Genomic DNA, 26,480 nt, shown 5'->3' with positions numbered 1-26,480 from the left:
CTTACATGAGAAGATGATTTCAGGTAGGAGAAAAGTATTTTCTTATTTTTTAAATCTACGAGAGAAATATGGAAAGAGTCCGGTAGTTGGACACTGAAGGTAGATACAATTAGACAGAAATGAAGAATTTTTACAAAGGGGAGCCATCTTTATTGCTGAAACCTCTCGCCTAAACGTATGCAAGACTTGTAGTCCTCCTATTAGCTCAGAGGGAAGCCCAGTACTAGCAGTGCAGGTAGAATTACAGCAGCTTCTAGCAGTGGAAGAAAAATCAACTTCTTAGCTGGATGTCTTGGGGACCAGACTACTTGCTGCTTTCTTGTGTTCTAATGTCCAGTTTCTGCAGCACTGCAAAGTTGTGGGTGAAGGCAGAAAAGCTGTATGAGAACTACAAAGAAAGAAAGGAGAACCACCTTCACTCTGCAGGAAGAGACAAAATTTCTGAGACGATGCCCTGAAATGATACATCAGGTATGCTGCCAGCAGTCTATCAGCACCAGGAGGTGGTAATGACCTCGATTTCCAAAGTGGTCTCAAGTTGGTTCCAATGGTGTTTCCATCCTTTCTGTATGTTTCCAGGGCAGAATTCTGCCTGTTATCTGCTCAAGGAAATGAGGCCTTGTATCTGTGCCTTTCCCCTCCCCTCCTGTGGTTCCTGTCTACACTTCCCAAAAGCAATTTTAAGTAATTTTAACCAGAATTTGTACAACACAGATTTTCCAAATGCTTTCAACTTCTTATTAACAGAAAGACAGATGACTGACTGCTATTGCTAAATCTATCACCAGAAATTAATATTCTGGGATTTACCCCCAGATTTGGGGTCCAGTTGAATATATAATAAAACAATAACATTTTCTCATAAGAATTTATAAGGTAAAATAAATTATTTGACAGATACCACTGAGAGAGGAAGTAGTGCAAGCAGTTGACAACACAGTCTCAGCATGTGGGTAGCCTAGATATCATCTAGGTTTCAGAAACTCTGTAAAGCAGAGCTTTACAGGGAGACTTGAGGAATAAGGTTGATGTGGCCCAAGAGAATTGTAAGCAGCACCTTCAATGTGTAAGCAGTAGTATGGAGGATGATTGGGAGAAGTAGATTTAATGATCTAGTTAAACATAACTCTAACATCATAGAGTTAAGGTCTAGATGGGGAAGTGAGAGATGACAGGAAGACAAGAAGAAGCTGTCAGTGACTTTAAAAGTGGGGACAAGAAACTTATGTTTGATGAGATAGAGAAAAGAGATAGAAGAAATGTGTAGATAAATGTAATGGGCTCAAATGGATGGACATAAAAAAGGATTTTTGTGTCTCTGACTCTTGGATGGCTACAAGTAAGATCAGTTTACAAAAGCCTGATAAAACATGAAGTAAGGATTTTGCATGGAGATACGTGCATAAGATTCTTCAATATGCTTGGGGTATCCTCTGATACATATGATATTATATGCCAGCCCATAGCAGACAGCTGGGAGTTCTAGGCTTTATTCCACTTCTGACATCAACATTTTTATAAGGTATGTTGCTTAATCAATGTAAATTTTTCTTCTTGCAGCTCATTCACATGATCTTGTATACTCACCTAAATCTCAGAGAAAGTCAGAAACTTCAGGCTCTGATTTGGCAGTGGCTCTGGACTCTTTCAAAATGTGTTTTGCTTGTTCTCGCTCCCAGAGCAAGATTCTGATATTGATAAGACACTTGACAAGGTCTAGCAATGCATGTTTGCAGCCCAGAAAGCCCGTTGTATCCTGGGCTGCATCAAAAGCAGCATGACCAGCAGATTAAGGGAGAGGATTCTACCTCTCTACTCTGCTTTTGTGAGACCCCCACTTGCAGTACTGTGTCCAGTTCTGGGGTCCTCAACATAAGAAGGGCGTGGAGGTGCTAGAGCAAATCTGGAGGAGGCCAAAGAGATGATCAGAGAACTGGAGTCCCTCTGCTATGGAGACAGGATGAGAGCTGGGCTTGTTCATCTTGGAGAAGAGAAGGATCCAGGGAGAACTTAGAGTCCCTTCCAATACATAAAAGAGCAATAAGAAAGCTGGAGATGGGCATGTAGTGATGGGGCAAGGGGGTATGGCTTCCAATAAGAAGAGGCCAGGGTTATATGGGGTATTGTGCAGAAATTTTTCCCTGTGAGGGCAATTAGACATTGGCACAAGTGGTCCAGAAAAGACATTCCTACCCCATCCCTGGAGGTGTTCCAGGTCAGGTTGAGCGGGGCTTGCAGCAACCTGGTCTAGTAGAAGCTGTTGCTGCCCATGGCAGAGGGTTTGAAGATCCCTTCCAGATGAAGCTATTCCAGAATTCTATGATACAATGAGTGGTGCACAGTGGGAGCAGACACAGCAGATCTGCACCCTTGAATGCTCAGTTTCCATTCCTTACATTTTAGCAATTAGTCATAAATGACTTGCTCTCCTGTGGCCATAATCCCTTCCTTTGCTTACGTCTCTTCCAGAGGCAGCACTAACAAGCACTAAAGATAAGACACTGACTAGCACCTACAAAGTAAAACAGTGACAGGCAATAGCATGTCTGTACCAACAGGTACACCCCTTCATCCACTAAGATTACCCAAAGTGCAGAGTCTCCAGAGCAATCTGTCATGCTAGTATGTGTAATCGGAGGGGTACCCACTGCAAACAATCATCCCTGCCTATAAGAAAATACTTTTGTAGGTCCTTAAAGAAAAATTAGTGATACCTTATCTACCTTCTGAATATCTAGGCCTCTAAGCACACGTTTGACAGAAACACATCAAATGTGCACAACAGGGTTGCATGAGACTTATCCTGGGGAATAAGGAAAAGGTAGTTGGATTTTCTTATCTGCACAGATTATCCAAGAGAACCCCATATAACAAGCCTTTTTCTCTCTTCATCTTTAGAGAGCCATTTTCCCAATAATTTGATGCCCACAAACAGCCACGTACTTTTAGATGTGATATACTTGGATCCCAGAAAGAAAGCTGCTTCAAATGATGATTGCAATAAAGCAATATTCATACACACACACACACATATATATACACATATAAAAAGTATGCTCATGTCTGCAAAGTCCCAAACACTAAGGACTATTTTGGCTGGATTCCTTTACATTCATCTCTTGCAGTCAGAGAGGAGTACCTTGTTCAAGATGGCCCTTCTTTCAAGCACAATCCATCAGAATTATTGCAACAGTGGTGTTTTGTGCTCAGCAAACTACCAGAACAAAAGTGCAAAGACACTTCTGGTCTTCAGGCTCCTAGTTCAAGAAACAATATAGAATTCCACAGTAGACGTGCTCAGTAGACGTCCCCTAACATTACATACTGGAATGCATAGAACAGAAATATGGTAAACTGTCTTACCAGCAAAAAAGAAATGTCACTTTTCACCCTGCTTCTGTCCCTTGATAGTTTAAGCTGTGTGGTTTGATGATCAGGCAGTAGCAGCAGTGGCATAATAAAACAGAGCTTACTGTGCCTGATTTAAAGATAATCTCAATAACCAATGAAAAACTGCTCTGATTATCAGATTGAGTTAAAGTAGCTATATATGTAACTTCTCATTAGTTATGGAGAAACAGGAATTTCTGCTAAAGGGTTAACATTTAAAGGGGCAAGTAATTTGCTGAATAGAAAAGTGTCTGCTTGCAACTTTTAGATAAATAGGTCAACAAAATAACTTTCTAAGTGACCTAAAGCCATTTCCTAGCCCTGTTGGATGTGGGGCTAAACTGCTTCCAGCCAAGACCTGTGCCCAAATGTGCTCAGACCCCTGCAGCATCCCTGAGCTTCCCTGCCCTGTACTTCTTCCACAGCTGATTGCTGCACTGTGCTCAAAGGGCAGCTCTGGAAGCAAAGGCAAACAACCATTGCAGTGCTTCCTTGTCCTGATCCTAGAGTGTATAAGGAACAGATCTTCCCATGCCCAGCAGCAATGATGCAATGGCAGTGTTACAGCCAGGAATCCATCAAGTCAGTCCTGTACATGGGTCTAGTGAGAGAACAGAGAGAGAGAAGCAGTCAAAGAACAGACTAACAGTCTGTCAGTATCAGCTTCTGGGGCCAAGAGACAGGGAGGCAGGGGCCATGCAGAAATGGAGATGGACATTTCCAAACTGGTATATCAGACTGGATTGTGGTGCTTCTCCCAATACTTGCTTTTTGACCCTATTGTTCCTGGGGGAAAAAAAAATTCCAAATCAGAACTGCTAGATCAGGGACATTTGCAGTTTGCTCATAAGAGGCACTGAAAACCCCCCACCTCAATCCCCTCCACATTCACAGTGACAACTCCCTGACCAAAAGCTTAATTGTTATACATTGCTTCAAAGGAAACAACTTCCATTATTTTAATACCCTTGTGTCACACACTTGTTCATGAAGTCTGCCTCCTAGGGTGAGCAGAGATAATTTCCAGCCCAACATAACACCAAACCACCACCATCTATCAGATGTACAGCCAGATAGTGTTCCAGTAACAGAAACAGTTTCTTCAGCAGTTCTGTGGCTATCAATACAAATGGAAACAGAGCACACAGGACTGAGATGTAAAGGGCCCAGAAAAACAAGCAAGTTTCTCCTTTAAGCAGCCTGGGGTCAGTTACCACAGTGTAGCTTCTGAAGTGAAAAGAGCTGCAAGATGAAGCTGCAGAAGACTGTGCTGAGACCACCAGAAATGCTTCTGTCCAGTGCACATTTGCATCAACATGATCACAATGCAAGCTGCCCTCATAGGATAGTGTGGGGCAGTCAGGTCTTCAGGGCAGTGAAGCTGGGGTGATTCTCTGCTGGATTCTCTGCTGCCTTGTGGAGGGCATGTGAGGGATCAGTAGCAGCAGGGAGCATGCATCAGCACATGAAGACAACTACTCCCATGACTTATCACAGCACATGACAAGAAAAATAGAAAATAAGGAGGGAAGAAACCAAAGAAGCTAATATATCTTAGAGAAGTACCCAGGAAGCCACTGAGCTAGGGATGTACTGGGGGAGTAATAACTACATGGACAAAACTAAGTCATTTAGGTCCAAAATCAACACAGCAAATACCATGGCAGATCTGAACAATCAAACCAGAGGATGTGGATGCAATGCAGTACTGTCCCAGTGCTCACCTGTGAAAAAAACAGCTTCTACTTACTACAGTGCTCTCTCCAGTTGAGGGAGCTTGGGGTTGCCTATAGTCTCAGGTAAGAGAAAGGGGTGAGGGAAGGGAGTTTATTGGTATCACAGCAACAACAGATTATTACTACACTGCAAACATGCATCATTCACCACAAAGGTTCTCTCAAGATACGACCTTCTGGAGCCAAGCAGTCTATGGGTTAGTAGCACTATGTCTATGTAAGATGAAGGTCTTCACATTCAATTTCAGTATTACTCTTCAGTGACTTTTTAAGACATGTATCCTGAACAAATCAGAGATATGGAGATGCCAGAGAGAAAAATGGATTCAAGGTTACAGTGCAGTTTCATAACAGGCTTTATTAGCTAGCAGAAATTGCTCAAAATTTGTGCTACTGACCTGTTAACTGCAGCAGAGCAAGTCCAAGGCAGAAGTGGCAGGCATATGCAGGTAAGACAATGTTTCGATAATTGTGGCAAAATTCTAAAAGCTGCTCAATTAAAATGCTTGAGAAGTGCAGGGAGAGAGTCTGACTCAATAGAAAAGCCAAGTAGTGAGAGCTTGTTTAGAATTATATATATTTTGAAGTCTTTTCATTTGCAGACTCCACCTGGAAAATCTTTCTGAAACCTGAGTTGTGCTCGGTCTCTAGTACACACATTTCTGCAATGATTTCATAAGAATTAGTTTTGATCCCCATGGACCGGTCTGGAGCCAGTCTGTAATTAACAGACTATTACAGCTGAGTTTAAAGAGCCAAAGATAGTAGAAGGAAAAGTAACATCACATGTTGTTTGGAAAGGTAGGGGAACTATAACGTAGCAAACATGCTTGCCATGAGTTGTGATTCTAAGGTTCCATGTGCAGCCAAACTCTTAAGTCATGTGAGAACACCAGGGAAAATAAAGTTCTGTACTCTTTATAAGATTAAGGCAAAAAAATTTTTCATATCTATATAAGCCAAAGGATCATTTTCAAGGTACAGTTGCTTTTTTCTAACTTTTTTTTTGACATCAAGGGAGGGTTGATCTATGATTCTAAAAAAAACCAAAACCCAACAAAACTCAGGAACAATCAATCACAACAAATTTGAGACATTAATAGGATAAGTGGGAATAGAAACAGGTATATTTCTGTGGACCTAACAGGTGTCAATTTATGCAATAGAGCTTACACAAAGTAAACTTTCTTTCTCTTCTGAATTTTGCTAGCAGTTTGCTCCTGGCACACTATGAAAAAGGCCCCACACTCATCCAGTCCTTAGTGTGTCTGTGTCCCACTGATAGGGCTCTCAGAGCGGCAGGAGACCCATTGCTTGACGTAGCTCCGTGTAAAGTCTTGCCCCTCTTGCTCAAGAGGGATGGACCCACAAATGGTCTGACTGTTTTGCCCAAATTCAGAGTCAACTGGACTTCCACAGTCTGAGTCCACAAAGCCACTGTCAATGGTGTCCAAATCTACACAGATCAAAGGATAACTGTCACCAGGCTTTGTATTCTGAGGGAAGAAATCATAGGAGCCTTCACTGTAGGAAACACTTTCACCATCAGGAGAAGGTAGAGAACCTGGATTTTCCAAATCCCACTGATAAGGCTGCAAGCAAAGGGCTTCTAGGATGCTCCCCACCCCTCCTTCCACTTCCCTTTCTCCTTGCTGGTTGACTGGGACACTTGTGCTCCTCAGGTGGTCTGTGGACACAGAGCCTGAAGCAAGTATTTTGTCCTGTGTACTCAGATCAGCCAAATGTAAGTCACTGGATATCTTTCCGTCTTCCTCATCAAGATTAACCTTGGGGTAACCGGGTTCTCCAGCACTATCATCTTCCTTGTTGGTATGGTCATGTTCCCTGTACACATGATTACAGCTGCACTGGCAGTTACAAGATGTAAATTCATCAGCCACAGTCACTGTATCAATTGACAAGTGCCCATATGACTGGTCCTCAGTCCCACCACTACTGTTTACACTGCACCACAGTGACTGGCTACCATGACCTGGGGTAGTCAGGCAAGACACACAGGGCTTGCAAGGCAGATTCTTTCTTAGCTCATGCAGCTCTTCCTGTGGTGTGCTGTTGGAAGGATGCATGGTGTAAACTTCTAGGACTTCTGGAAGGACTATTCCCCATTCAAAGAAATCAAAGGTCATTTTCATATGGGATGCACCAACCCACTTCTGCAGAAAAAGAAACACAGAGAGAGAGAGGTTAGGTTAGCATCACAAGGTTTGAGGTTCCACAGAAATAACCAAATTTCTTACACTTTTGGAGGCAAAAATTAAATTCACTGACTCCTCCAATATAACAGGAGGATGCTGTTATTATGAGACATGGGCAACTGCAGGAGAATTAATTGAAGTAATTGAAAATAATCAGCTCTGAGAGCTTCCTCTGACACTCCCAACAGGATCCCAGGCTTCAGAAATCCCATGAACTCAGCTCACACATTGAGACAGCACTTACAGAGAATAAAGAGTTTGGATGTAACATAAAGATTTTCATGGCACTGAACAGATACTGGAAAGCTCTGATTCTTATATCTGGAGATGTTTGGCATTCCTTTGAAATAGATTTCTCCTTCTACTGCCCTAATGAAAATCCCTTGCTCAGGACAGCATGATGGCCTTGTAGTTTGTCATGTACTCCACTCACTTGAGTAGCCCATTTATACCTTAAAATCTCCATTATGAGCCATGTAAAGAGGTTTGAAAAAGGGAGCAGGGTCTGGGATCCAAGCCATCTTCTTCCACAAGCTGGAAGAGAAAAGAGAAAGGCTTTGGGGTTAATCACACATTACAAATGCAAATCAAGGCATCTCTAGATCCATTTCAAGCAATTGGAATCACTTGCCCAGCCTTGTGAGTTAGCAAGCAGCTGAGGTTCCAAGGATGTCTTATGCTGTGCCAGAGTCATCTAATAGCCTTTCTTGTGAACCTCACTAGAGGTGAGACCTCAGCACTTGCACACACACACTCACACTGAGGTAAGAGGTTCCATTTTTTTTCATTCCTGGAAAAGCACTAAATGCTAGAAATGCATTTTCACTGAGGCTGAGCTGGTTTGTGGTCTGCAGGCCAGACCACAAACCTATGCAATTCTTCTGTGGACCTAGGCTGTGCCAGCCCTATTGCTGCACCAGTCCAGCCCTCCTCCATGTCAGCATCCCATATCTCTTCAAGGGCATAAGAAGCCTCTGAGAGGGAGAGAGGCCTCCAGCCAGCATTGAGGGACCTATGTCAGCTTTGGAAGGGGGCAGCTAGCTCTGGCTACTGTGCTCTCTCTGGCAACTGCGGAGCACAGACAAGACCAGGAGAACAGCTCAGAAGGCTGTGTGGCCCTTGCTTCATCCCCATGTGCCACCATCTTGGCCCAGCCAGCTGAACGGCAACAGAGTCACAGAGAAAAGCAGGGGCAGTACATCAGCCAGTGACCATTCTTGGCTGTCCCTAACAGGTTCATAGCTGCCCACTCATAGATATACAAGACTCAAGGAAGGCTGCATGTGAACACCCCATCTTTAACAAGACAGAATAAAAGCATTAACTTCTGCCTCCTGAAGCATTCTTACCTCTGCTGTTTGGCCAGAAATGTTGTGATTGAAGCCATGATTGCCACGACAATACCAAACAACAGCCATTCCATGCCTGCTGTCTGTGTCACTGCTGGAGAAAGAGACAAGGTCATTCAGGCTCACCTTGCATTTATCTCCTGATCAATAATCAGGAGATGGTGAGGGGAAAAAGGGTTTTTGGAATGCAAATTGCTGTCAAGCATTGGAATGGACTGCCCAAGCAGAGGGTGGAGTCACTATCCTTGGAGATCAAGAGACTGGACATCGCTCTTACTACTATGGTCTAGTTGATTAAGTGGCCATCAGTCAAAGGTTGGACCTGATAATCTTGAGGTCTTTTCCAACCTAAATGATTGATTTCTACCCCAGATTCTCTCACTGGGATACTGAGGCTGTCACCTGGGCATCTGTACTCCAGACAGGTTTGATTGAGGGTGCTCAATGATGACTGCATCAATGAAAGGAGCAGCACATCAGCTGCCCTATGACTTGGCTGCACAGCAGACAGCCAGCAGTTAGGGCAGGACAGCTCCTTCCCACAAAGACCCCTGGTGTTCTGACTCCTGGTTAGGGAGTCTCACAGCTCTCCACCTGTGATGAAAAGCAGCATCTTTGAGATCCAGTACTCAGATATCCCTTAGCAAATGGAGCCTGGCCATGCTGCCATTGCACCAGGTAAACCCTGTAATACATCAGTTTGAGCTGCAGAGCAGTGAGAGCAGAGAAGCTCAGCACATACTGCTGGCAGTGATCACAGTAATTTTGCACCTGCTCTATTGGAGCGAAGGCTCCTAATTTTCATAGTCTCTGTTCCACCATGACAAGCATCAGTGTACTCCATATACTGTGAACTCCCTGCAGAGTACTGCAGAGTGGTGGCTACCAAACAAAACATCCATACCCAGCATGACCCAACATCACAGTCCAGACACAGAACTCAGGTTTGAGAGCAGGATCCCCCTTCCCTCAGCTGAAGACAACACTAAGACCCAGTAGAGGAGATCTCTCCCATTTCTGAAAGCTGCAAATAGGACCCTGGACATTTGACACTGAAAAGGAAGCTAGAGGCTGCACTCCTGCAAGTGGTATCCAAATGTACAGCAACTCCACAAAACACTCTTCTTTTGCCACACAGTGAGAACGTCAATACTGACAGCCCAGGCCTGGGGTTCACATAACCAGTAAGGAAGCTAACCATACCTGTCTTCACGGGACTGTTTAAAATTTGTTCTAATTAATTAGATTTTATTAAATTTCTGAAAGCATTCTCTGACACTGGACTAATTGAAAGGGCAAGGAGATCTGGCAGCATGTACCGGCAGGGTTGGTTTTCAATGACAGCGGAGAACTCCATTCACTCCAAAAGCCACCATAGTCACTGTTTTCCCGGGGTCTAGCTCTCACTTGGAACTCGTACTCAGTGTCGGCCTGTAGTTCCCATGGCAGGATCACCAATGTCCGTTTATCTTCATGAACAGCTTTAGTCTTCTGAGTCTGTGAATGATTAAACACCAAACACTAGAGTGACTGCTCTTACTTTGCTCACACTGCTGCACAGTGAGGATGCCTACAAACTAACCTCTTCTGATTTTATGTTGTTTCTGCAAGGCCATGCTCTGACTGGTCAGCAGCTACATGCAATCCTGGGGGAACCTTCCAGGCAGGACAGCATGAGAATCAAATCAATTATCAGTCTTCCTCACAGGATCTAATATTTCTCACACAGCTTCTGCGTCTCAATTAATTTTTGGATTTGCCTGTTTTCAGCCCAGTCAAGCAGAGAGACTTTTTTTCTAAACCATGAAAACCCTTCTTTCCCACCAGTGCTACTGTCTTAGTTGTGCTGGCCTTCTCTTTTCTGGTACACCCTACTTGATGGTAAACTGACATCTCACTTACCTCCCAGGTGTCAGTTCTTCTTTTGTAACGCAGCTGATATTCCAGCTCCTCATTCAAAAAGTAGAAGGAAGAGTTCTGGTAGATGGTTTCCCAAGAAATATTGTAACCCTCTGAGAAGAAAGCGGTCAGGTTGAATGGAGGCTGTGGTTTTACTGAAAGACAGGATGGTGTTACTACAGTTAAGACATGGCCCAACATGGTAACAGCAATGCAGAGTGAGTAGGGAACAAAGCTGCCCTAGCAGTGGTGGGCCTTCCTACGCTAGAAAACATCCACAGCATTCCTGCCCTCAGCCATGCATGGAACCCCACATGTGAGGAGTATAATGAAGTCAGGACCACATTTCTCTGAATATATCTTCTGCTTGTCTCTGAAGCTCCTCATTGCCTATGGAGAAGGAAAGATAGTACACAGAGCTAATAAACTCCTGGGAGATTATGTAAAATGTAGAGCACCTTGTTCTTCTCATGACATAAAAGAACTTTGTGTAGTCATGATCACTCATAAGACTGGGGAAATACCCCTCAATGTAACAGAGTCATGAGGAAAAGCTGAGGCTAGGAGACACTGCATAAACCCACTGCAATTCCATGCCCCATCTGCTCAAAAAGCAAGCTTCTGTATCCCTGCAGGGAGTGTTCATGTATTGAAAAGCAGTAATGCAAAACTCCAGCAGTCTGCAGGGCCCACTGCTGAGCTATGATGCCTTTGGATGAGGGCCTCTAGGAGATATGCAAAGCACCACTACCCAATCTCTAGTCTGTCAGTGGGAGCAAGGAAGCTTCTTGAAATGTTAAGGCATTTGTCAAAAAGATGACACTTCTCAAGTAAAGTTTCAGAAGAAGCAAAATAGAAAAATCCTTTTCCTACATCTGCCTGGTACCCATCTGCCTGGCTCCCACTCCTTTTTCTTCACAGTTAGATACACAGCCCAGAACTTACCAGCATTCCACCAAGTCAGCTACATGATTGCATTCAGTCTTCGTGTCATGCAGAAGAAATGATTAGGAATTGCCCCAGAAAGGGGAACTGCCACATCCAGTACATCTGGGAAACCTTGTGCCACCCAAAATAATGTCATGTTGGTTCAGGTGTCCACTGCAAAAGCCTTTTGGGAGCCTCCAGCTCCTTGGACATTACAAGAGAGCTATAGACAGCCTTTTGACAAGGGCATGTAGTGATAGGACAAGGGGGAATGGCTTCATACTGACAGAGGACAGGGTTAGATGGGATATCAGGAAGAAATTCTTCTCTGTGAGGGTGGTGAGGAACTAGCACAGGTTGCTCAGAGAAGCTGTGGCTGCTTCATCCCTGGAAGCATCCAAGATTAGGTTGGATGGGGCTTGGAGCAACCTGGTCTAGTGGAAGGTGTCCCTGCCCATGGCAGGGAGTTGAGCTGAATGATCTTTAAGGTCCCTTCCAACTCAAACCATTTTAAGGATTCTGTGATTTGTGACATTTGTTATAAAGTAATTCCTCCTGCCCTTTAGAATCCAGCCAAGAACAAGCTCTTGCATAGCCTAGGTATGAGACTGGTCTAAGGTGGATATTTATCACCTACTGCTTCATGGGGAAAAGGAATTTCCACACAAAAAGCATGGAACAAGCCAGCTTGAAGCTCAGCTTCAAGCATAATAGCAATAATAAGAGTACAGTGCTTTCTGTAGATGAATGTACAGCAAACATAGCCCCACACTGTTTGCTGCCCTCTCACTCCTTGTCCAGACTATCCTAGCACATAAAGTCAAAAAGTATTTATGGATTTCACCATTTTTGTACTTACTGTTGTCTGACAAATAAAATTCTTTGGAAAGAACATGCTGCCTATCAGCTATCTCTGTAACATCCACCTGGACTTTGGTATCTGCTAGGAGTTCAGTCATGTCCACAGTGCACATGTACTGTGTGTGACTGGTGTTTCTTGACAATTGCACGAGACTGCAGGCAGCCACAGTATTTTCTGGATCTTCCTCAAGAACCCTAAAAAAGTCAAAACAAAGAAGTCTGCATGTAGTTGGATTAATTTGTTGCTGAACCACCAGGCACAGGAAATTATTAAAATGAAAAATCAACGTGTTCAAATAAAAAATTATCTTTGAACTTCAAAACATATTTTTTTTCCCCTTCTACTTGCTCAGCTTAGCATCTTTGAGAGAAATGGGAAAGTGTTTCTGGAAAGGAAAGGTGCTCCTCAGGGCTACACAGCCCAAGACTGCATCCACTTCCTTGCTGGGACAGAACAGCAGCAGACTGGACAATCTACATGAGCCCTGCCAATGCACAGAGGTGAAATTTCACTTTTAGCAGCAGCAAAGGGCAAGGTATTCCCATGGTAGCAGAGAAGGCAATGCTAAGGAAGCTGGAGTCAGCAGAGCAGCCAGCAGCAAGAAGCAGAGTCAGTGCAGACAGGAACCGGGGGTCCTTTGCTAGGGAAGAAGTCAGTTTGTAACTGCAGTGCAAAAAACCAAGTAAAAAACCAGCATGGCAGCAAAACCAGGATTTCTACCTAACAAAGAGGACAGAAGGTCACCACTGTGCTAGGGCCATATAGAAGCTCCTGCTAACTGGACTTTGCTCATCCCACCAAGACATACCATGTAGCAGTGAGATTGTATGAACCAGCACCCAACTCAGCTCGCAGGATACAGGACAGGGTCTGTACATAGTCCACAAAACAAGTGAGGCTTTCACAACACATAGCTGTAGGTTTGGAAAGAGAAAACACAATATCAACTTCTGCGATAAATCAACATATGCACTCCTCAGGGTTCCCACTGCATCTGAATGAAACAGACCAGTCTCTGACAACCGCCCTCCCTCCCACTGAAAGTCTCCAGTTTTGGGGCATAAGACATGTTCCAACTCTACAGGGTGACAAATCATTGACGGCGAGATAAGTGTCAAACAAAAACCTATTAAAAATGCTGTGGCAGCCAAAATCAGGAAATGCCCAAATTGCGACTCCTGTAGAATCACTACAGCAGAGTCACGTATTTCTGCAGGAATCTTAGTTTATATGGCACATAAAAGAGGCCTGAAACCCAGTAAGAAACAGTAGCATATTCAAACATTTTAATGATACCACTTTCTAAATTGAGTACTGTTCATTGCTAGTCTAGTTTTCATTGTACATCTACATAGCACTTTACACATTTTTTTCAAGTGCTATTTTAGTAATTTTTTCTTTGCCATTCTGTTTTCTAAAGCTTGATATCTGCAGTATCAATACTTTTTATGTCCAGCTCTAGAATCTTGAAGTACATTTTTAATGAAATTTGGGAATAAAAATACTGCAAATTTGTAGTTCCTATAATTTCTATAAAACATTCCAATAAGCACAATTTATTAATTACAGACTTCTCAAGAGAACTTGAAATGCAATTGTAGAACTTATACTGGTCATTAGGAAAATCAAGTAATTTTTTGAAAGTGGTCACAAAAGAGCATTTATACTCTTCTACTTGCTCTGTGAGAGCTCTGCTCAGAGAGTGTGTGCTTTGTAAAAGTACAATTGTCCTGTACATAACACACTTATCTCCCTGGATTTCAAGGCAGGTAAGATAGTAGCACAGTGAGAAATGTCTGCATTGACAAGTCCCCTCCTGACAGCTCCCTGGGCTGACAAGAACCACCACCATTACACTAGGAAATGGCTGAATGAGGAAAGGCCTGCAGGTGATGCAGCATGCCATGCTGGTTCAAACCATGCCTACTGCAGTGACCATTCATTTCTGACACGTAAAGTAGTACCCATTTTTGATGGGAATAAAATGCTCATCATCTCGGAAAAGACTCATGATTGTTACATCCATACTTAAATCAAGCATGTGTCCTCCCCTACTGTAAAGGCTGCTCCCAGCCTCCTGAGAACACATTACTTTGCAGCCATCAGGCAACCAAACCCTTTGATGCTAACCATGCTGCAAGCTCACTTCCCTTTGTTGTTCTGCTGCTTTCTTGGTTAGAGAAGCTGCACTCCCCGCTTCCTCCTTCCCTGCTGCAACATGCTTATGTCCAGAGTGTTGTTTGTTAACGTGATATGCTCAACAATCCCAATGGCCAATCTTACAGCTGAAGCTGTACACAGGGAACCACCATGGAAAGCAGACAGCGTGTGCAATGAAGGACCAGAAACATCGGTTCCACCCTCCAGATTAAATGGCTGTCCACACAAACAAGCTGTCTGCATTGACAGTCACAACGAACAGCAGGCGTGTCCAGCGGAGGGTGCAGCCTCCTTCTACGGTGGGGTAAGTCCAGAGGAAAACAAAGTCCAACTTTTCCCTGCTGAAGTCACCCATCACAACATTTACTTCCTAGTCCTCACGTATCAGAGCACATGCTATTCTCCCTACACAAGCTCTGGGCAGCACTCAGATTTGCATACAAAATCCTTCTTAACCCAAAGGTTTAGGATGGTGGCAGAAGACATTTGGGGATATTTGCAACAGATTGGTCCCAAGGATGTACATATGATTTTTTTAAACCTTTATTTTGACTTTTTAATTTCATACTGACTTCAGAATTCTTTTTTAAATTTTAACTAAGTTCTCACATTTTATTTTGAACCCTCAATAAACTCTTCTGAGGGTCCTGGACCAAGCGCTGTTTAGTTCAGAATCCTGAGCAACATACCTTTTCTCTTTTAGCCTAACTTTATTCTCCTAGAAAAAATGGGGTTAGGAAACTCTTGCATTCCTTTAGAAAGGGCAGCAAGTATTAATAGGCTATTAAGCATCAGTAATTAGTGTTCTTCTATGTTATTATGTTGATTAGTCAAACAGATTACTATTCCTAGGTGGACAGACTACTATTCCTAGGTAGCTGGTAAGTTGCAAGGGTATCTTTGGGCAAGACTCTGTTAACAAAATTAAGAGGACAGCTTTTTACTGGGAAAGGAATAATTAAGTATCCTAAAACCAATTAGTTAGATCTAGGATCTAGATCTAGGAGAAGTGTGTCTCCTTGGCAGCTTCAGAAACAAAACTCAAATACTTTTAACAGTAAGATCTAGATTTATCAAAACTGAAATTAGTACATGGTAATTCCCTGGCTTGCATCACACAAAACTTGGACCAGATATCACAGTGGTCCCCTATGATAGAAAGATATAATTCTGAATGCATCTTTTGTCCTTATTTAGGTCTGGGGCAGGTCCAATGCTTTGCCTACAAGCAGCAGGTAAAATACTAAACTTGCATGGTTCCCTGCAGACATGGTTGTCACTGCCTTTTTCTGTCCAGCTGATCTGTTCAGAAAGTCAGGTCTGAGTCAGCTGGAGTTTGCAGTGTGGATAGGAGCCAGAAAAAAAAAGGGAGGGGCAGGGGGCATGACTGCATGCACAGTCCAGTCCTAAGCAAAGGGACTCAGACTAGGAGAGGTTCACTACACTGATCCTGGCTGACCAGACAACAGCAACCCTGGGGATATCCTGGTCTTGGCCACCAGAACCTTTTCTACAGCAAAGGGTATTTTTGGTGGGGGAAATCCTACTCTAATGTCACTAGGAGACATTTCAGTGCAAGGCAGGCACTGCCTCTGCAGGCTCTCCACAGGTGCTGCTCCCCAGAGCCGTATACAGGCTGGCTGGACTCTGCCCAGCTGTGCACCTTCCTGTGCCTGTCCTCCACTCATTACTGCACGGAACTCTCTCCCCTAGGACCTCATCCTCTGCTTGCTGTCCCATGGCAACCTTGTGCCATGCACATCTCATCAGAGCTGGCACATATGGTCACTAAGATAAATCCTGTGGTTGTACAATCTGAAAGAAATATCTGAGGACTTACTGTACTGGAATAAAAGGCAGATGAAAATATTCTGGAGCCACGGTTTGTTCTTCATGGTGGTTCTCACTGGATGTCCTGGGGAAGAAAAAAAAAAACAAAACAAAACAACCACAAACAATACTCCCACAACCAATTTAGAACTCTGCTCAGACATTTACTTGATTAAGGTTGAGGTGGAATTAATCTTGCTTTCATTTAAACGTCTAAAAGTAGAGTGCCTTATTAAGACAATTAACTTCAGCTCTCCTGTGTGTATCTTTCCCATGGGCTAAGGGGGGTATGACCAACAGCCTGCCAACTTGCCATAAACAAGGTCTGTGAAATCTTTGCTCTTTGCTAGCACATGCACAGAGAAAGCAGCAAAGTGACTGCAGCTCAGGCTGTCCAGGCAACAAGAAAGACTCTTGTGCTAATTGCTAACCCATTTTTTCTTCATTACTATCTTGCAGCTAGGAATGGCTTGCCACTAGAAGTGACATTGTGGCAGATTGAATAGCTACACAGTGAATTGGCCAAATGGAGTCTGAATATCATTGTGGGTCTGTGTGAGGAAAGCTAGTGAGAACTCATTGATTTGGCCTACCTGTAGTTAAATAAGCATGAAATATCTAGTTAAGGGACTCCAGAAAAACAGACCAGAGAAAAAAAAGAAAAAAAAAAAACAGCCTCCCATGTAGCATACAAGAGAACAATGTACAGTGCTGACTGCGGGGAAAGGCTGCCCTGATGGTATAGTGAAGAGAACGTACAAGAAAGTCTTCAGAGAAGATGACAGCAGGATGTTTAAAACAGAGGAAATGGCATCACATACAAATGACTGTTCAACCCACAGCCCCTGCTCCAAGACAAAGCCCTCAAGTCATATAATGTATTTAAGGCTGTGTTTTCACAGCATTTAAATATTTATACAAACACATGGATGTGCACAGAAAGACTTAAAATATGCTCTCTGCAGAGTATTGGCTTTGATACCTGGTACAGATTTCAGCACTGTTTTCTCAAGCTATTCTTAAATGGGGCAAGACTTTGGAGAAGCAATGTGTATTATTTTAGCGACATAATTTCATTGAAAGCAAGTTGCAAGGATGCACAGACAACAGGAAGGGCCCATATGCCATGCCACATAGTCTGATCTACCCTTCTAATTTAAAAAACCATCAGCACTTGTCCTGTTGCAACAGACTCTGCTAAAAAGTCTGTCCTTATCTTTCTTACTGGCTCCCTTTAAATAATGAAAGGTTGCAGTAAGGTCTCCTCAAAGCCTGCTCTTCTCCAAGCTGAACGAGCCCAACTCTCTCAGCCTGTCATACATAGCAGAGGTGCTTCAGCCCTTGCAGCATTTCTGTGGCCTCTTCTGGACTCAATACAGCAGTTCCACATGCTTGTCACATTGGGGGGCCCAGACCTGAAGGCAGAACACCAGGCAGGGTCCCAAGAGAGCAGAGTAGAGGGGAAGAATCCCCTCCATCAGCTGCCCACACTACTGGGGAAGAACCCCAGGACATAGGAGTTTCTGGGCTACCAGCACATATGGCCTGCTTATGGACAGCTTTTATTCCACCACTGCCCCCAGGTCCTTGTCAGCAGAGCTGGTCTCAATCTGTTTGTCCCTCAGCCTGTATTCATATGGGGGGTTCAAGGTATTCAGGTCCTGGGGTGCCTATGCAGCATCCACCACAAGCAACAAATACCCAGGCAATCACCCAGCAGAGAGAAACCCATGAAGCCTTTAAGGCTTGGGGAACGTTTGTGGAGTTAAAAAAATTCCCAGGTTTACTCAAATAATGAAAGCAAAACAAATTTAGCAGCCACCAGAAAGCCCCTGCAGCCTCATGTGAGCTCACAGATGTGCTCTCAGGGTGTCAGTGCCCAGGTGAGACTAGCAAGACTCATTCTGGAGGTGCCTCAGACACAGGTGTCACACCCTGCTGTGGGAGCAATGATGCAGCTGCTGCCCCTTCTTTCCTGCCAAACAAACCCTGCCCATGAAGCACTGTTCCAGCTCGGCAAGGAGCCCCAGGCACCCTGCCATCCTCCCTCACCTGCTGCCAGTGGCAGGGCAGACTCTCCACCTTTGTACTCCAGCCCTTCTCTCTGCATCACACGTTGCCTTGAGTAAACACCTTTTCTTGAGCCCTCTGGTCCAAGCTCTCCAAGTTTTCTCTGTATAATAACTCTCATCATTACCACTACTTTTGGTAGTGCAGTCCCTAGGCACTGAGATACAGTCCACTGTCTAACTCCATCTTGTGATCTCACCCATCTTCCATAGCTCTTCTCCAAATCCTCATTCCTTTGAGGAAGGCTTGCTGTTATCCTGCTATCTGAAACCTGCTCATTTGACTTCATGCTGAGACTGGCTGCACCACGAGCCCATCTCAGTATCACTTATTGCGATACTGAGTATCACAGTATTGTGACTGTCATGCTCCACACTCTTGGCCATCATAGAAAACAAAGAAAGGCAACTTGTGAAAGAAAAAGAAAAGAGAAAGGAAAAGGAAAGGGAAAGGCTGGGCCCTCAGAGAGGTCTGCAGACCCACCACTTATTTCAGAATCCAACTGGCAGGGCCTCTCATGCTTGGTATTCACAATATTGCAGTAGCTCCCTGTTTTTATGCTTATTCCTGCCTAAATGAACAGATCAATGCAAGGAAAGTCTTTGCTGCTTTTACGTATTGGACTGTGGTTTCTTTCAAGGACCTCCCCTACTTTTCTTTCTCCGCTCAGAGAATGGTACCATTGATCTGAAGGGACAGGCAGGACTCAACTGGAAAAAGTCAAAGCAAGGAGCCCAAGTAGCTCATTGGGTAGATGTCTAACAGAGTTACCAGAGACTGCCATTACACAATGGGGAGAGGTTAGCATACAGCCTTGTATTCTAGAAGGAAGATTCATGAAGATGAGCACAGTAGCAAAAATAAGAAAACCAGTAGGATCTGCTAAAATAGCTGAAACAAAGAGACAATACTTCCTCAGTTGGGATGCCAATGTCCCATCTCTTACCCTTGCCAATGCCCACAGATTAGTCCAACATTTATCTTCTATTTCGCTACCTCAGTGTGGTAGGAAAGGACTCTGACCTCTAAGAGCACCACAGACAGTTTCAGTACTGCTAAAACTGTCTGACCTCCTCGCTGTGCTCCAGATTGTTATGACATGACATGGACAGACAAGACATGTGCAGAAGAGCTGGGAAAGCTGCAGCTCTGCAGCAGCATCTTTGTGGTGTTTGATGACAAAGACCTCATGACTTGAATGGAGATATATAGCAGCCCTAATTCTAAAGCATGCTCCAGTGTCAGGCCCCCTGCAAGCTTCAATCCCAGTCTATTATTGGGACCCCCACCTTTCCTACATCTCTCCCTTTGTTACACCCTTCCCATTTGCTTTTATCTGTCAGCATGTGATCGTAAACCTGGAGGAAAGAAGGGCAGTGGGCAATGAGCAAAGGCAGGAACTTATTCCCAGTCTGGCATTAGAAAAGTCCTTTCTACCGCCTCGTTTCATTTTCTCAGTCTGTGAAATGGGGACTCAGAATCAGCTTCATGCATCCTTGCAACACAGACACTTGTTATAAAATGTCGAACATTTTACAGCTGCCAAGTACCACATCTGCAAACTCTGTAATATCCTTATGAGATCACAGCAATAAAGCTGAGTAGCCATTCATAATATACACATGTAAATGACGCTACAAGTTTATAATATACCAGAGAACAGGAAATAGGACCAATACAGACAGACATTTATGAAGATTATTTTTGTTAAGAATCTGGAAATATGATGCTATAAGCTGCCAAACATTGATGCAGTCTAAGCTGACAGTTTGAACTGTTTCCAGGAAATGTATGTACTTAAAAAACAAAACAAAAAAAAACCCCCAAAACAACAACAAAACGCACATAAAAAAAAAAGGGAAAAAACCCCAAGCAAACAAAAAAAAAAGACACACCAGAAAAAAAATCCCCAAAAAACAAACAAAAAAACCCCAAACCACCAAACCCCAAATCAAAACTAATTAAGAACTCAGTTTAAGTAAAAAAAAAGAAAGGAAAAAAATATTTCCAAACATGAGAAAATTAATTTTTTGCACCCAAGCAAAAAAAGAGTGGAAGACACAGTCCACCAGTTATATACCCAAATAAGCTTTCTTCTTGAAAAAAAAAATCATTATCAATGCACACTGCCATCTAATCAGAAAGCTGAAGCAACAGGGAGACAAAGAGGTGCTCTGACTGTCCAGAGGCTAAGAGCAATGACGCTGGGCCACAAGGGCCACATCAGCTATAAGAAAGATTTACAGTGAAGTTGCACATGTGAAGTTGAACATCAAGCAGGAACAAACTAGCAGCAGGGAGAGTTGGTGGAAACATGGATATTACCTGCCCTGTTCTGTGCATTTCAGCCCTCCAACACTTCCATGACCAGCCTGGTTAAATCATCACTGCAATTGCAGACCCCACCTGGGGAGCTGAGGAGCAGGTGGGGCTCCTTAGCACTGAGTAAGAGCAAAGCCGACTTGTGCACAACCAAGGGCCGTGGTGTATTGGAATGCACAGTGATAAGTGGAGATTGACGTCACCGCTGTATCAGTATTACTGTGCCAACAGAAGGATGTGGTGAGAGGAGGTGATGAATTCAGGTCCAAACACCCACACAACATTTATTACTGTACTGTTCTGCTTTCTTACATGAGAAAAGGGTGGGAGAACTGATAAAAACTCACAAGCCTCATATCTAAAAGGTCATAGTGGGGCTTAGATTTGTGCAGTGAGGAGGCATCAGTGTCAAGGTATTAAAGGGCCAAGCCAAACTGCATAGTACAGCATGTGCCACATTGGAGACAGTCAAACACCACTGCATTCAGCTTCCATCCTTTCCCAAAATGGCCCAGGATCAGGGCAACAGCACCAGTCCTTAGACCACAGGCAGGGAGGTCATCTGGCTCCTACACAGGTGAGGGGCTCACCCCTGTTGTATCTCATGCCTATGACTTGTGTCTGGGCCAGGTCTCTTTAGATCTCTTTAGGATCCATCAACTCACCTAATCATACCTTTAGAGGGGCTTCAAGGAACACATGCACACTCACTGTATCCTTGGACAAGAGGGAAATGAGCAGCACTATGGAGGGATTTGGCACACACAACACAGTGTGGAGGTAGGGGGAGCTAGGAGCAAGAACCCAAGAAGACTGCAGCAGTGAAGTTGGCACAAAGCAGCAGGGTGCAGGGTGAGGGAGCTCCATGTTAAGCCCTCCATACCTCTGACTCGCCCTTTGAAAAACGGATGTTTTGGAATGTTCAGGCCAGGGCAGGCAGCTCTTGACCATGCCTGCCAGGGAGTTGCTGGTAACTGAGCTGGTTGTACACTGTTAGGGCATGCATGGAGAAGGTCACATGACTCAATCCAGAAGCTATTCCTCATTGTGTTTGGAGCAGCCTCTGTGAAAGACCAGCTCTCCCTTCTGCATGCTTTGTGGATCACTTACAGGCACAATGTCAGGCCCAAGCTTCTAGAAAAGACTTGTCTCAGCTGATGGTGCCTGTGGGCTGTGGAGATTGCCACCTCTCTTGGGTGCAGTGTGGGACAGTACAGAGTTAATGAGGCTGAGTGGCTAAGTCAGAAATTTCCCAGAAGTAATATCTTTCTGTTGTGAGGATAGCATACCAGGACAGTGGTGTAGCTTTTGCCCCCTGATTACACAGGACTCTCCAAGGTGTGCCAATATTGTTATTTGTGCAGAGGAGGGAGGGAAAGAGCAGCATGTCTGATCAGTCCAAAGAGTGATAGTCTGGCAGACCCAAGCCATACTACTTTTAAACCATGCAATAATATGTATTTGATATTACAGAGCTAACTTTAAAAACAGGAACACTAGTAGCACTCTAAGACTAATGGCTTTATAAATTTAAACACACTGCATCAAAAGGCCTGTTTTTCTCAAATTTAACTCATAAAAAGTATAATTTCAGCCTAGCCTGCAGCAGTAATATTCACCAAGAAGCAAGCGTGAAGTGCACACAAGGGAAAGCTTGGTAGATTCTGTTATTCATGACCCAAAACCATTTTGCCATCACTGGAAGAAGGGCAACATCATTATGTATTTATCAGCAAGATAAATAATTGAAAAAACAACATTCAGAGCTGACAATTTTTTCTCTAGGATATAAAACCAGTCATGCTTGGAGTTATCAGGTTCATGATTTGACGAAAAAGAGAAAAAACTCCACAGAAACAGTACTACCTCTGTACTTTCTTCCTGTAATAACAGAATTAAACCAATATCCCCAGCAGCATCAAAGATACAGACCTGGCATAACTTTAGAGTCAAAGGCACCATTACTGGCTGGTGACATTTAGGAGGAAGATAATCATACATTGCAATAAGTGAAAAATGGCAGAAGAACAGCTGAGACATGAGTAACAGTGTTCTACTGGAAGGGAAAGCAATAGAAGAAACCACCTCAAAGCTCAGGAAACAAGCTAAAATATGAATGAGCCAGGCAGAAAAGCGGAGGTGTTAGTCAGCAAAGGAGCAGGTTGAAAAACACCGAAGCTCTACAGGTGGTGGCTGTGAGCTGACACAGGATGCTGCAGGGGAGGGAGGAGTGCATTGCTTTCAGTCTGGGGAATACTGAATGTCACCTGCAGAGACCCCAGCATCCTGCCCTCCTTCCTCCCTTCTGCCTTTGCTGGTTATCTGTAGCCATCAACACTGGGGTCAGCCTCTTGTTTTCCCCAATATCCATTAAGTCTGAACCCATACTCCATGAATGCTGTTGTAAAAGGACATCACTTTGGCTCTAGCCAGAGGAAAAGAGCTTACCTTCACAGAGCTGTGGCCATGTACGTCTTGCTCACATGGAGGAGATTGTACAGAGGCTTGTATCTTCTCTTAGGAAATCACCCAACACATGCTGGTAAAGAGAAACAGGAATGACTGTGCTTGTGAACTCACCCTGACCATCTGGAACAGAAACCTACAGCTCTGCTCTGGCTCGAACCCAACATCCGCAGCTGCACCATGCAAAGCATGCCCAGAGCATCTCTGCACAAGGTCAGCAAGACTCACGCATTCCCACAGTGCTCACCTGAGCTGGCAGTGCTGGCAGAACTCCCTGCTCCTTCCATGCAGGTTGGCAGAAACTGACCCTCTTAAGGCAACATTGATCAGCTTGTCCCCAGATCTCTGCAATTGGGGATGCACCAAGACCAGAACTCTGCTCCGGGCACACAGCTGTTTATGGCAAGAGCCTCATCTGCATCACATGGAGCTCTGTTTTACCACAGTTGTCAAAAAACAGCATGTCCCACCTATCCTGCCTGGCTGCAGCTCTTCCACACTTGGGGCTGGTGCAGCAATGGAGTGTGCCTTAGGCAGTTTCCGGCATCTGTCACAGGGTGAAAAACACACCAGCTGTCTTCAACCTCGGCTGTGGCAGCATGTGCAAAGCAAAGGCCTGACACAGCAAGCTGCAGGGGGGTGGCCAGCTGCACCTGCAAACCACAGAACATGCAGTCCTAACACACTTGGTGACTTCTCATGTCACTGGCAGCAAGTGACGTGCCTTTAGGAGAAAAGGCAGGAAGGGAGTGGCTTCTCAGAAAAGCCACCCTTGTAGCCCCCCTTCCACTATAAAATCTTGCTACACAAACCTAATTCAGGAGCAGAGCCAGAGGTTTTTAAGTTGTAAGAACAGCAAAGGCAGCTTGACCAGAAGTGGGAAGAATTCCTGATACTTCTGAACAAGTGTCTGTTGCAGGGGCCCGGCCTAGCTCAGAATGAGGCCATGAAATAGTCAGCACAGGCCAAATTGTGTATCCTAATTCTTGCTATAGTAGAGGAAACAAGGCATTTCATGGCTTCATTGCCCTCGGTCATGTTGTGGAGGAGCACGCTATGTGTTTCTGAAGCACCTCAGCCAGGCAGTGGAGGGGGGAAGACCAGGCAGCAGTGAACTGCCCTGCACAACCTTCAAGCCCAGGGCCTGCCAGACACGTGCACTGGTCAGCACTTGCAGCATAGTACAAGCCACCTCCTCCAGACCTCAGCTGGCTGTTTACCACAGGCACTGGCTCGACGACAGCCACGGCCAACGCACATCTGGTTCTCACAGAAACTCCCTAGGGTGTCAAAACAAGAACTGGGGACTGGTTATAAGGCTGACCCAGGCATGGAAATTCTACCCCCAGAATGCCGTCCAGTGCTTTCTCACCTCATTATAATTCTTGCTGCTGTGTGGGTGGCTCATTGCAAGTGAAACCAGCAGAAGCTGAGCTGGGGAGAAGCAGTCAACCTCAAACCCTTCAGTTTATAGTGAATTTCCCCATTTCTAAGAGCTGGGGAAACAGCACCAAGTAGGAAAATCCCAGTGCTACGTATTAGTCAACAACTTGGTAGCCTTCAATCAGAGGACAAATACCACACTGTTATGAATGCCCTGCTCTTTACGATTGGGTAGAGACAGGATGAAGGAAGTGGCTGATCCATCACTAAACTGGACAGGAGCTCCTTAGGATGCCTGCCATGCTCCTTGGACTGGGGCAGGTCTAGCACAGAAATCCCTCTACCAAAGACAGACTGTGGCTCACAGGCTGTACTGTAACAGCTCTTGCCACGACAATTGCCTCTCTGCATTCAGAATACAGAATCTTAGGCCTCATGCAAAGATGATCAGTTTTATAGACAGCATTCTGACTAAGAGCAAAAAAGACCTAAACAGCTGTTCCTCCCCTCATGCAGCTAAACATGCCAGAGCAGCTAAACACGCCACAGCAGGCAGTTCCCCATTCTGTTCAACTAGGGCTGTTGCCAGTTTTTCTTCTCTTTCATCTTGCAGTCCTACTGAAGGGACAGTATGGGCATTTCAACATTATAGAAAACTACCGGATGGGCAGATTGGAAGCAGGACAGCAAAAAAAGAACAAATAGAGCAAAGCACCTTTGGCCAGAGTTCTGCAGAGATGTAAAGTTCCTCTCAACAAGCTTGTCACAAGGAATGAAAACACTCAGGATTTAGCAATCCAGCTGTGCTGCTGATAGCTGTTAGGCACTCTGGGAAAACAGGCCAATGTATGGCAATTCATTAGGCTTTGGTTGTGTCAGTGAAGTAACTGGAAAATGCTCTCTTCCTCACTTGGCTGTGTTTTTCCTTTGCTTTAGAGCAATCTGCTTAGAAAGACAACAGTCCTGCAGTTGAAAACCAACCAGTTCACTGGTCTCCTTGCTTTTTTTACCAGAAAGTTCCTTCTGACCTTGTGACTTTGGTGCAGTAGGAGAGGCCTTGAGGGCTGTTGCCGTGACTGCAAGGTCTCAGTCACAGAAGCATGCTGAAAGAAATGAAAATTCCAGGTAATGTGAGATCAAGATACATCATCATGTGGGAGCCTGGGGCAGACCTTGAATTCAGCAATCTGCAGAGGTGAGAAATGATCTTGTGTGCATGCATGGGCAACAATTAATAAAAATTACCTATTACCTATTTTTTGTAAAAAATAGGCAGCAATGTGACGTGCCTTTAGGAGAAAAGGCAGGAAGGGAGTGGCTTCTCAGAAAAGCCACCCTTGTAGCCCCCCTCCACTATAAAATCTTGCTACACAAACCCAATATAGGAGAAGAGCCAGAGTTGTATGAACAGCAGTTCTTACAAGTTGTTTTAAGTTTTTAAGTTGCAAGAAGAGCAAAGGCAGCTTGACCAGAAGCGGGAAGAATTTCTAATACTTCTGAACAAGAGTGTCTGTTGCAGGGAGAGGGTGAGCCAGACAGCTGCCCCCTCAACCCCACTGTCTGTCTCCAGTTCTGGGTTATACAAAGACATAGGAACAGGATCCCCCTTCTCTGAGAGTTAGGTTCCATTTCACCAAAGAAAGACTGAAGGGAGAGAAAGGAAGAATAACCCCACACAGAAAACCATCATATGGAAATGTGCAGACTGGAAGGCATAGCTATGTTGAACAAAAAAGCCAGGGAAAGGCAAAATGGAGCTGGGGCTCAGCAGAGAAGTAAGTGCTGCAGCAAAGTTGGCCTGAGCAGACCTCTCCAGCCAGGCACAAGCCTTCAACGATGCAAAATCTTTCTTCTCACAAAGAACGCAAGA

At 44.4% G+C, this 26,480-nt stretch overlaps 2 protein-coding genes across 4 annotated transcripts in view; both read right to left on the bottom strand.

The window, feature by feature from the left end:
• The window catches only part of LOC136563327 (interleukin-9 receptor-like), a 14,489-nt gene extending 8,883 nt beyond the window's left edge, over window positions 1-5,606 (bottom strand). Inside the window, exon 1 of the mRNA XM_066560640.1 lies at window positions 5,525-5,606. The gene's annotated coding sequence lies outside the window, so the exon portion shown is untranslated. The remainder of the gene's footprint in view (window positions 1-5,524) is intronic.
• On the bottom strand, window positions 5,459-26,480 carry IL21R (interleukin 21 receptor). 3 transcript variants are annotated; one of them, XM_066560638.1, is made up of 11 exons: window positions 25,326-26,480; window positions 23,210-23,880; window positions 20,765-20,980; window positions 16,380-16,454; window positions 13,188-13,293; window positions 12,377-12,573; window positions 10,594-10,745; window positions 10,011-10,188; window positions 8,692-8,785; window positions 7,795-7,876; window positions 5,459-7,300 (listed from the first exon to the last, which is right to left on the bottom strand). In XM_066560638.1, exons 4-11 carry the CDS (start codon window positions 16,432-16,434, stop codon window positions 6,386-6,388), a joined length of 1,779 nt encoding a protein of 592 aa, XP_066416735.1. In that variant the 5' UTR covers window positions 16,435-16,454; window positions 20,765-20,980; window positions 23,210-23,880; window positions 25,326-26,480; the 3' UTR covers window positions 5,459-6,385. The 3 variants fall into 3 exon arrangements, with proteins under 3 accessions (XP_066416735.1, XP_066416734.1, XP_066416736.1); XM_066560637.1 differs by lacking the exon at window positions 20,765-20,980; XM_066560639.1 differs by lacking the exon at window positions 20,765-20,980 and having other exon boundaries at window positions 8,692-8,782.

This window comes from Molothrus aeneus, chromosome 16 (assembly GCF_037042795.1).
Source record: "Molothrus aeneus isolate 106 chromosome 16, BPBGC_Maene_1.0, whole genome shotgun sequence".
Taxonomy (NCBI): domain Eukaryota; kingdom Metazoa; phylum Chordata; class Aves; order Passeriformes; family Icteridae; genus Molothrus; species Molothrus aeneus.
Note: the sequence above shows the minus strand (reverse complement) of the source record. Positions and strands in the feature narration are given on the sequence as shown.